Source organism: Syngnathus typhle, linkage group LG2 (assembly GCF_033458585.1).
Source record: "Syngnathus typhle isolate RoL2023-S1 ecotype Sweden linkage group LG2, RoL_Styp_1.0, whole genome shotgun sequence".
Classification (NCBI taxonomy): Eukaryota; Metazoa; Chordata; class Actinopteri; order Syngnathiformes; family Syngnathidae; genus Syngnathus; species Syngnathus typhle.
Genome location: NC_083739.1, coordinates 18,208,114 through 18,220,002, shown reverse-complemented (window position 1 = coordinate 18,220,002; position 11,889 = coordinate 18,208,114). Strand labels below are relative to the sequence as shown.

The window sequence follows — 11,889 nt, the reverse complement described above, 5'->3', positions numbered from 1 at the left end:
TATTAGTCGTGAAATATGTTCATCTAAAAATATATATCATTCGGCGAGCACGACAACCTAAACATCTCTCGAATTGTGTTGTGACGCTGCATTCGAGCTTTTAATTTAATTCACGAGACGGGCATCAGAACGGTTGTATTCTTTGTTTACAAGTAATTTCTCATACACCAGCTTGTACAATGTCTATATTTTGATTAATGTCATCTCAACAAAATTGGGACTTGAGCAACCAATCACGACACTTCAAATGAGCCCCATTTATCGCGCAAGCGCATTCGTATCATTTTAATTTACTTCCGGACTCAGAGTCAGAGGCGGACTTCTTAAGGTCGTATGTACCTATTGCTTATATTCAGGCCTTGGAAATCAAGTTCAACATACACCGTGGATTGTTTGACGACATATGTATTTGATGCAAAAATATCTTATGTTGGCCGTAATATTATTCAAATCTTCCACGCAAATTTTATCGCATCCTTGAGCCGTATTCACGCGACAGGGGAACTGTCTCTGTTCTACCCTAACAGTCCCGTGTCAGCGTCCATACATTTTTGTGTGTGCATGCGCTGACGTCAGTCGTATACAAGACACAAACCTGCCTCATTTTTTCCCTTAAATGTGTCCTATGCTTGAGACGAATATGGACAAATAGCTTCGCAGGAGCCGATTTCCAAACCATCTTGACTGCGACAGCTGCAGGCACATCTTACATCAATTCGGGAGGGACACGAATTGCAAATATAACCGCAACAAAGCTACCGGTAAAGAGAATATTTTTTATCTCTGTTGCTGCTTATGTTCTCTATGGATAATAAGGGATCAGGTTCTAAAAATTGTACATTCATAGAATTATAGATGTGTTGTAGCACAGCAGCATTGCCAGCTTTAGGGCAGGCTCTCGGAGCAAAGCTGACAGCTTTGCGGATGTCAGCTAAAGCTTCGGAGACAAACTAAATAAGAATAAATAAACGAGATTGTGCCCATCAGTAGAGCGTGATTAGTGTGTGATGCGCGGCGTTATCATGCTTATGAAATTTAACAAGGTAAACCTAAACGCCAGACAACTGCGGTATGATAGCACACAGTGTCATATTTGGGGGAAAACAGAAGAAACCAAATCTACTTTTTACACAAGAATAATATGCGCTCTGGACTTAGAATACAAACACATTGGAGGGTTCGTAATATTAGAAGCTGCCTCAATATGATGCGCATGTTAATAATAATCAAGATAATCACAATAATGGTGAATCTGACAGTGTCAATCAAATTATTCACTTTGCAAAGCGATCATAGCTTTCCAGATGTACCGAATGATGCGTGGTGTTAGTTTAATTATCTCAAGTTGTTAGTTCATTCATGTGTGTTCTCTTGTCAAGTTATAAGTGAAGTAATCATTCACATACTGTATACTGCATTATAGACTTAAGATTTTATTGTTGACGATTAATCAGTGTTGACGCCCAGTACCCAGCCAGCCTGCAATGAATAATCCAGTTTCTTGGATCTCTGTTGTGCTGACAGGCGTCCTGTCGTAGCTGTCACCATGAGAAATAGAGCAGTAACAAAAAGAGGGGTGATTGCTCTGGACACCTGTCATGACACCTGCCGATGAACTAAGTTCTTTCAGGCGCAAGACTGATGACAAAGAATATTTTATACTGTAGTTTTATAGGTAATGACAATCAATCTTTCAGTTGCCCAGAGTGCGGCACAGGCACGAGCCGGCGACCACCACACCCGGCACCATGATGGAAGGAGGCATGCAGCTGCTGAACCGCGATGGCCACAGCATCTCGCACAACTCCAAGCGCCATTACCACGACTCCTTCGTGTCCATGAACAGGATGCGTCAGCGTGGGCTGCTGTGCGATATCGTGCTCCACGTCTCCAACAAAGAGATCAAGGCGCACAAAGTCGTGCTGGCGTCTTGCAGCCCTTACTTCCACGCCATGTTTACCAGTAAGTTCAGCACAGCGCACGTCATCTCCCAAAAGCAGCCGACACCGATTTTTCTTTGTGCTTTCAATCCCCTTCAGGCCATTGTAACAGACTTTTCAGTGTGCCTCGGGATATTTTAAGATCTGGAGTTTAATGTCAAAAACAACATGAGTGTACTGCATCTTGTGCTTTTCCAGCATCATTGTTTCTCTGCCTCTTCCTGTCTGGGGCACAGGTGGTCAATGTCGCTGTGTGTCTCACATTTCCTCTCCATGCCAGACCATTGTGCTTGTAAACCACCTCCAGACTTCCAGCCACCAAGCTAATGAGCCCAGTTTTTTTAGTCTATTTAGCTTTTTGCCTTATTATGCCAGTGCAGCTGTTGTCTGAAACGTTTGGATGGCAGCCAGGATTATCGTAGTTATGGATTTTTTGTCATTTTTATTGTTTTGACTTTTGTTTATTTATTGACTTCATTTATTTTTCATGTGTGTGGTTCTTTGTTTTTATTAGTTTTCAATTATATGAGCATCCTTTGTTTTAGTTTGTTTTATTAGTATTTTTATGTTGTAGTGTTAGTTTTAGTTTTTTATATAATGGAGTCCAATATCAATCACGTGCAAAATAACAATTAAAAATAAACTACAATTCCTAAACTGTTCAACCTTCCTTTTTCTGTATGGCTATACGGTATTTTGGTAACAAATACATTTAAAATTAGCCTCAAAAGCTGTACGGATGGTGCTACTCCAGGGGTAGCGTGGGCTATAACCCTGTCAGAAATCAGCGTAGCTCCAGCGAAGCCCCGCCAGCATTTTTTTTGATATTTCAAAATATATTCATTTGTTATAAACAATTTGTTTCAACCGCCCAATTCATTGGTCTATTCTTCCCTTTAGCCCTTGAAGATAAAAAAAAAATCCTGGCGCTGTCCCTGCCCATTTGTGAAATTAATCGAGAAAGGCAAAATTGAAGGACATTTTTCCTGTAATTATTTATTGGTTTTACTGTAACATGTTTTATGAATCGGAAATGTGTTTTTAAAAGCACTTTTTAAAAGTTTATTTGTCAATGAAAATTATTTTTCAATTTTAGTTCTAGTTTACTTATTTGGTTAGTTTTTGTTTTAGCTTTCTGCAAAAGGTGACATAATGGTAAAAAAAAATAATAATCAACAATTTTAACAAATACTTTTTGATTAAATTACTAATTTGAAGGAGTGGTCCTCAAATGAGCTGAGCACCTCCAAATTGACCCAAGTCACCTTTTTCAGTCATCCTACTATTCTGAATTAGGCCCCCGCCTCTACATGTGTGTGAGTTGTTTGTGTGGTCAAATGCGTCTCATGAAAAAATATACAGCAGTGATAACAAACTTTTCTCATTGGGTTAGAATTGTTGTAGTATATTTCACAGTATTCTAAAGATTGCAACAAATGAGCTTCACAACACACACTAGAGTACTATCATCTAAGCCTCACCATCCCAAGCCAGCTGGCTCCAGCTTTCCTGTGACCTCACCAGAATAAATGGTATAGAAAATGAATGGTTGTTAACTACTCATATTGTGTACTCTTATGTAGATGAGATGTCAGAGAGTCGTCAGACCCATGTGACGCTACATGACATTGATCCCCAGGCATTGGAGCAGCTCATTCAGTACACCTACACAGCCGAGATCGTGGTCGGGGAGGGTAACGTTCAGGTAAGCTACAGATTAGATCATCCATCATGCGTTGAATGTAACCGGGGTACTTCCACCCGCAATACTTTTGTAGACATTGCTTCCGGCAGCTAGCCTGCTGCAACTCACTGGGGTGCGAGACGCCTGCTGCAAGTTCCTCCTCAGCCAGCTGGACCCCTCCAACTGTCTGGGTATCCGAGGCTTTGCTGACACGCACTCCTGCAGCGACCTTCTCAAGTCAGCGCACAAGTACGTCCTGCAGCACTTTGTGGAGGTGTCCAAGACAGAGGAGTTCATGCTGCTGCCGTTGAAACAGGTGTGTGCGGGTGTAGTAACCCATCCAAATGAGCATTGGCTGTCATCTATCACCTCAGTTCATCTATCACAGTCCCTATTAGTTTTATACTCCCGCCGAGCTGCCGTACACTATTTTATCTGGCACGTCAAGTCAGCCGAGCTATTGCTTAATCAGCCACTGCTCTCTGCAGGATGGTTTCCAACTTTTAAAGTTCCAGTCTAAATTTCCTATTTAGTTGACAGAATGATTGCATTGCTAAGGCATCAATGTTTCAGTATGAGAACCCTTTAATGTCGTCTTAATTTACACATGAAAAATGCAAAGAATAGATTTTTGCTGTTCTCATTTCTAAAATACTCTCACCAATTGGACAATATCAACTACAGTGTGGTGGTCACTTAAGCCTTCTATTAAGTTCACCTCACTGACTGTGCATTTTCTCCCAGTGGGTCAACAAAGACAGCTAATAACAATGACATGAGTCATACAGAAATGTAATGACAGATATTATACTGGCATCTTCTTCCTATAAATGCTCTCAATAGTTTGGTAATTACCTGAGTTTACTTTTTTTTGGGTGTATTCTAAAGATTTTGAAAGTTTTAATAATGTCATGTCCATCTGAAATGGCGGTCCCACTGTCAACATCAGGCACACAAAAGGGAAAAAGCGACTGTTCCGATAGAATGTAAAGCCAAAGAAGGTGTGATTTTATGTAACTTTTCTTTTTGTAACTGGATTACTCTGTAAGAAGTGACAATTTCTCTCAGTCTAGCCTATATGACATTTAAAGAGCAGTGGAAGTGTCACTCAAGTTCATGAAAATTATTGAGTTTAAACTACAGCATGGTGGATTAAGAACCGATATGTGTTCTCTTCTTTGTGTTGATCACAAATGGCAGCAAATCGAGATGGATGTATGGGATCTGCTGAGCGTCGCTTGGGGTGGCCAGATTTTCTCATTATACCTTTTCTTTCACAAAATACAAATGTTAAATATAAAACTTTTTCCCCCTATAAAACATAAGATTGATCCCAAAATTGAACATTTTTAAAAATATATTAGTTTTTCCAAACACACATAACTGCCATTCATCAGAATTAAGATCCCATGGTGTAGCCAGTACACTTAACTTGTGGGTACGATGCTTGATTCTAATTTTATCAGGGTCTGCCGGGATGTTAAAGAGAATGCATAGCAATAGAAGAATGGCAACGGGTGGTCTTTTTGCAGGATAAAAAAAGTGACCTTGAAGTTGTTTCCGTGGAACCGCTGACACACTGTAGCAACCACTGTATGACTCATGAAACCGGCAAGGATAAAATGTATTATTGTAAAATATCCCATTAAGTTTGCCCGGCTAATACAGTGAAAAAGTGTTCGCTGTAGGCTGCTGCCCTCATCCGAGCAGACAGCAGCTGTCCGCTCTGGGCCGGCCCAACAAACCCACTCAGCCTCGTCTCATTGTGGGAAGTTGGAACAGTGCCAGCCACTCAGACTGCAGCACTCTGTGTACTGCAGATGTGTCATGGATTTTAGTATGGCTTAGCAAGTCTTAGAATTAATATGCAAGTTACGTGTGAACACTGTATGTTATATTCTCGGTGCCAGGATTGATATTGTGGCATTTATGTATGTTGAGCAGCGAAAGGCATCATTGGGATGAAGCTAGAAAACAAAGCTAGCAGGACAGAGGAAAGGAAGGGTTTATTGTCACCCAAAATATATTTTTTAGCTCATTCTGCAGAAGAGCAGGACATAGACTAAAGAGGACCATATATACAGTGTAATCCATACAGTTACTGTAGTTAATTAAAAAAAAAAAACTGGAAAAAAAACTTTTATCTTTAATATTGTGGAAATAACAATCACACTACAGTATATGTCTTGGATGAGGTGAGTTCTAAAGCTATGTTAGATCTCATGTTTCCTTACATTTGGCACTGTCCTCGCAGGTTCTGGATCTGATTTCCAGTGACAACCTAAACGTACCATCTGAAGAGGAAGTGTACCGGGCTGTGCTGAGCTGGGTGAAACATGACATAGATGGGCGCCGGCCACATGTTCCATGGGTAGGCCTCATTTTGTCTCACCCGAGATGATTGACGACGACACTCTTAAAACTCAACTCCTCCAAACAATGTCAGTTGATGAAGTGCGTGCGGCTGCCACTGCTGAGGCGAGACTTCCTGATGAGCAATGTGGACACGGAGCTACTGGTGCGTCACCACTCTGAGTGCAAGGATCTGCTGATCGAAGCGCTCAAGTATCACCTGATGCCTGAGCAGAGAGGCGTCCTCAGCAACAGCAGGACGCGACCTCGCCGCTGCGAGGGCGCCAGTCCCGTGCTCTTCGCTGTTGGTCAGTGACAAACTGGGGACAGTTAAGTGAATTTAAAATGGCCAAGATGGTCCAGTTTGAATGTTGTGGGTATGTGTGTGCGCTTTTTTCCCAGGTGGGGGCAGCCTATTCGCCATTCACGGAGACTGCGAAGCATACGATACCAGGACAGACCGCTGGCACATGGTGGCGTCCATGTCCACTCGGCGGGCCCGGGTGGGCGTGGCAGCTATTGGGAACAGACTGTATGCTGTTGGCGGGTCAGTGACGACAATAATCTTTGCTGGTGCCACTCCTCTTATCACTCAAACATCCATTCATCGGACTTTGGACGAGAGTTGGGTAGCAGGGCACATACAGACAATCAGTAATTTACTTTGGCATTCATATCAATGGATCATTTAATTTAATAGGCTATAGCCACCCATAAATCTTGAAAAAAAAGTAAATATGTACGTAAGATGGACATTTTCTAAAATAACTACAATATACACAAAAACAATTTATACAGTAATTGCATGATGGGGTGGGTGGTATGAGTTTGTTGAATAAATCCAAGGTGAAGAATGTCAAAGTGGCCCCTGCATCCTTTGATTTCAAAAGTTTGGAAACCCTCGCGCTACAATACGAAAAGGGACTCATGTCTACTTGTTCATGTCATTCAGGTACGATGGGACGTCGGACCTGGCAACTGTGGAATCATATGACCCCATCAGTAACTCCTGGCAGCCTGAGGTTTCCATGGGAACGCGACGGAGCTGTTTAGGTGTGGCCGTCTTGCACGGACTGTTGTATGCGGCTGGGGGTTATGATGGAGCTTCCTGTCTCAACAGGTATGCACAGTGGTACAGATCATTTGTTTTTGAGATATGGAATTCATTAATGTCTTTGCTCTTTTTCTAGTGCAGAGCGTTTTGACCCTCTGACCAGCACATGGACCTCAATTGCTGCAATGAGCACACGCAGGCGATATGTTCGAGTTGCAACACTAGGTAGCAACTCGTGTTTTTGAGAATAACCTCAACATGGGTTGCTGCTCAACTGCTTAAGTCTGTGTTTTGATTGTTTTCCCCTTGGTTTCCCCCTCCAGATGGAAACTTATATGCAGTGGGTGGTTACGACAGTTCCTCACATCTTGCAACAGTAGAGAAGTACGATCCTCAGGTACATTTGATGCTTTTTGCCATGACCACGGTAAAACGTTGCTTTATGAGATGAATATTTAGTAATTGCCGTTTCTTTATTGTTGGATTGGATGAAAAGAGCAACACGTGGACACCCATTGCCAATATGCTGAGTCGACGCAGCAGCGCCGGCGTGGCCGTCCTGGACGGCATGTTGTATGTAGCAGGAGGCAATGACGGAACCAGCTGCCTCAACTCCGTGGAAAGGTTCAACCCCAAGACCAACACGTGGGAGGGAGTGTCTGCCATGAACATCCGCAGGTTTGTCTATTTTACTACATAGTCAAGTATTTTTCTTCATAATATTACGTGTGGGGAGTTTAGGAAGAATTGTAAAATTACATCTTTTCTTCCTAAATTATAACTTTATTTTCATAGTTTACAGCAATTATAGTTTTTTGTAACTATTCTAATATATAATTTTATGACTATAATATAACGACGATATTGTTTGGACATTTTACTATGGTGATTTTCACTTAAAGCTCTGAACCTAAGGGATTGTTCCGCACTTGTTCTATGGGGGCTGATCCCCACAGTTGCAGGAGATCAGCAGCGGGGTTTTAAGGTATAGTAGCCATCTTGGATTCGTGAATGTGTCAGCTCAAATGCCCTAGACACACAACATACACACACGTTCAGACACCCACTTGCCTTTGTGTAAGTCAGAATGTGGTGGCAGCAAGTGCAGCGCCATGAATAAACCATGGTGTGGGGTGCTTTTATTATCCAGTTGCTGGGAGGCTCAATTTACAGTTAAGTAATGTCACCCTGTGCTGACCTCTAATCTGTCTCTTGCCCCAAACATGTACCAGTGTCAAAAAAAAAAAAAAAAACATCACCATGCCTAAAAGGCAGGGTTTTTTCAGGTTTTGTGTGACATTCGCGGGATGTGTTTTCCTTTGTCTACCCAACATCAGTGTTGCCAGTTACCTTGAAAAATAACTTAGTTACTACACTGATTACTTGATTTTAAAAGAATGAACTAAGTAAACAATTACAAGTTAGTTTATTAACTTCAAATTGTGATGACAACCCTCCCGACATCTCTGCTTAACATGAAAATGACCAGCGGCTATATCAACTCTATATTAGAAGAACATCTTTATTAGTAATGTTTAAGAATAAACGTTTGTGTCAAGGAAATGTATTAAAGTGATACATCTTGACTGAAAGACAAGCTTTGTGTGTCAGGGAGGAGTAATTTTATAAGCGTAATGTGAGTAAGTTGGGTTTGAAATGATCTTAAAGTGTTTTGGGATCACAATCTGTAGTATATTGATAGTTTAAACTATTAATACAGAGAAATCTGAACATTTTGGGACATCGGTCGATCTTGGATTTTCACTATCTGACGCAAGACTTCATCCCTATCGCCTGCAAATCATCTGTGTTTACCTTTTGGTTTATTTTGTTTGATCGTCACAGGAGCACTCACGACTTAGTGGCCATGGATGGCTGGCTATACGCCGTGGGAGGCAACGACGGCAGCTCCAGTCTCAACTCAATCGAGAAGTACAACCCGCGCAGCAACAAGTGGGTGGCGGCCTCCTGTATGTTCACGCGCCGCAGCAGTGTGGGCGTGGCTGTGCTGGAGCTGCTCAACTTCCCGCCGCCATCCTCGCCCACCCTGTCTGTGTCTTCCACTAGCCTTTGACACGGGGTCATCTCTTGGCTGACCTCAGCCTCCTCTGCTATGCCCCAGACCGGCTTTGGGAAGAGACGTAATTGTTCGGTTTGAGGAGTAGGAGTGAGGGTGTGAATGAGGCTCATATTATGAGTATTGGCACTTTTGGTACAGATTGGCCCTCAAAAATGTTACATGAATTAGATTTAACTGAGCTACTGCCATCCCCACAGGTCTATTTTGTATGATTAATTTGAATATTTTGCACCTCTGTGCAGCTAGGCTGCCCTATTCATATCCAAGTTCTCTCTCCTCAAGAGTACCGACATATAGTCGTAGTAATGAAGGATGGCCAGCCTTTGCTCAAACCTCACTTTAATTGCCCCCACCCCAAGATGTAGTATGTGCAGTCTCACAGGAGAGACTGGAAGAAATTAGAAAGTAGCTCACTGGCTGGTGAGAACAAACTGCGTGCTGGCATCGACTCCCAAACATGGAGGCTAACATGAAGTAGTGCTGCTAATGTCACGCTAGGTGGCAGTAACACGCAACGGTATTCCCCATTGTGAGGAAGTATTTATAAAGATGTGTAAATATTAATATGTTTGACTGTAAGATGTTCAGAGAAGGAAAAGAAAATGACGCCTATTTAAATATTAGTATGTTTAACTGTAAGCTACTGAGAAAGAAATATATGAGATGCCTATTTAAAAGTGTTTTAATTTATTTATTTATATGTGAAATATATACTGTCAGTGGACTTCATGATGTGCGAGAGGGGTAGTGTGGTTGCGTTTGGAGTGTATCTTAGATAGTTGTTATGCAGAATTCCATTTGTTTCCATTAGAGATGGGCACTTGATTACTTCCTTTAATAGACAATTACTAAAGTTAGCAATAATATTGTTTTTTTTCCCCCAAAGGTATTGTCCTGTTTGTTAGTGTCACATTGCACAGAATGATACTCAGAGGAGTTGTCATTGATTTGATGTAACGCACTTTTCCCTAATTGAAATCAAACTTCTAAAGAGTGCAAACTAGTTTAGATCTACTCACCTGTGGCTCTTTGAGTTAAAGCAAACTAGTGCATTCAAGGAATTAAATTGGTTATGAGGCCCATGTCTAGTGTCCAAGAGTTTCTCCACTTTAACTTGTATAATGTGATCCAAATAGCACAAGGGCACATGAAGGACGTCTTCATAATTCATGCAAATAGTAATTGCAGCACTCAAGTATAATGCAACTGCTATATGGTGGTCATTCTATTCTCCCCTTATTTTCTGTCATGGTAGAATCGACCCTACTTCTATTACTTATTGGTACTAAACAAGAATAAGTACTGAAATATAAGCCCTACATTTCTGTGTAGAGCTTTTTTATTGCCAGTACTGAACTTATATCTTCCGGATGGAATTTAAGGTTTTCAGTTTCTACCTCATTTTTCACTTTTCACTGTTTGCCAGAGAGGACCCAGTAGAATCAACCTGCACTCATCTAATGGAGATGCTATTAGATCCAATCCATCAGGGAAGAACCAAGGACCACGTGTGGCATGTAGATCAAAATATATTGTAAAAAGGAAGAAAGCTCAATGAATCCATGTTGTTCAATGTGAATGTGACTGTAGCATTTTTTTTAAAGTTTGTGCTTTGCTTGTATGTGGTGAATGTTTATTTATTTGAACTTTACAATATTGAATTTTGCACTATTGCAAATGGAGCAATACAAAAAAAAAAGAAATAAAGATGTTCCAAATGTATGCTAGGGTAACTTGTGTTGCTAGGCGAATTTGCGACAGCATTGCTTGGTAGTGTCCCAATATGCTCTCCTTTCACTGTGAGCTATTCAGACAGCTGAGCACTCTCACTTTACCGTTTCTGAAACCACACGTCAAATGGCCACCACACCGGTTCCTCTGCACACACCATTTTAACCCTATTAAGATGAATCAGCCATAAACAAAAAGATGGGCAACCCACGGAATAGTTTTTGATGATGATAGTGACAACACACTCCGCCCCGTCACAAACGCTACGACCACTTGCACAATATATATATCCATTGTAAAAGCTGTGTGACATTCTGCTTGTAGAAAGATGATACCGATGTCACAGTCAAAGAGGTATTTAACTCTATTATTGCGTTAATGGCTAAATAAGTTGAAAAACAGTATTGGAAAAACGATTTGTGACACTGCATTGCAGAGAGATGGCAAAACTTAGAATGTTCCTATCAGTTTTCTGTAGACAGACAACAACCTCAATGTTCAATCCATTTACAACAACAAACTCAGACACAATAACTAAAAAGGAGTTGAAGTAGTTTTCATCAAGACATGTTGGTCATTTGTATGCTTTCACTTTGGGCATCCATCCATTTTCGGAACCGCTTAAAGGAGTTGAAGTAGTTTTCATCAAGACATGTTGGTCATTTGTATGCTTCCACTTTGGGCATCCATTTTCGGAACCGCTTATCTTCACAAGGGTCGCGGGCGTGCTGGAGCCTATCCCAGCTATCACTGGACAGTAGGCTATCTATCTACCTATCCATCCGTCCATCTGTCCGTCCGTCCCAGTGTTTTATGACTCATGCATGCTCCTGGTGTGTGTAGACTCCAAATAGTTGCTCAAGCAAATAGACACAGAAAGATAAGCCTGCAGACAAGTAACATTGTATATTATGTACATGTGAAAGCAAATGTTTGCGTGTGCATGGACGTTAACTGACACTATAAACTATAGGAGAAAAAATCTCAAGATATTTTGGTTCAGCTATGGAAATAACGCACAATTTTCTGTAAGAGCAACAGAAAATGT

At 41.3% G+C, this 11,889-nt stretch overlaps 1 protein-coding gene across 1 annotated transcript; it reads left to right on the top strand.

The window, feature by feature from the left end:
* The first annotated feature begins 281 nt into the window (after window positions 1-281).
* On the top strand, window positions 282-10,294 carry klhl17 (kelch-like family member 17). Its single transcript, XM_061272945.1, has 12 exons — window positions 282-761; window positions 1,698-1,962; window positions 3,524-3,645; window positions 3,719-3,940; window positions 5,879-5,995; window positions 6,071-6,284; window positions 6,379-6,523; window positions 6,929-7,096; window positions 7,167-7,255; window positions 7,354-7,427; window positions 7,527-7,708; window positions 8,876-10,294. Exons 2-12 carry the CDS (start codon window positions 1,749-1,751, stop codon window positions 9,102-9,104), a joined length of 1,776 nt encoding a protein of 591 aa, XP_061128929.1. The 5' UTR covers window positions 282-761; window positions 1,698-1,748; the 3' UTR covers window positions 9,105-10,294.
* The last annotated feature ends 1,595 nt before the right edge of the window (window positions 10,295-11,889 follow it).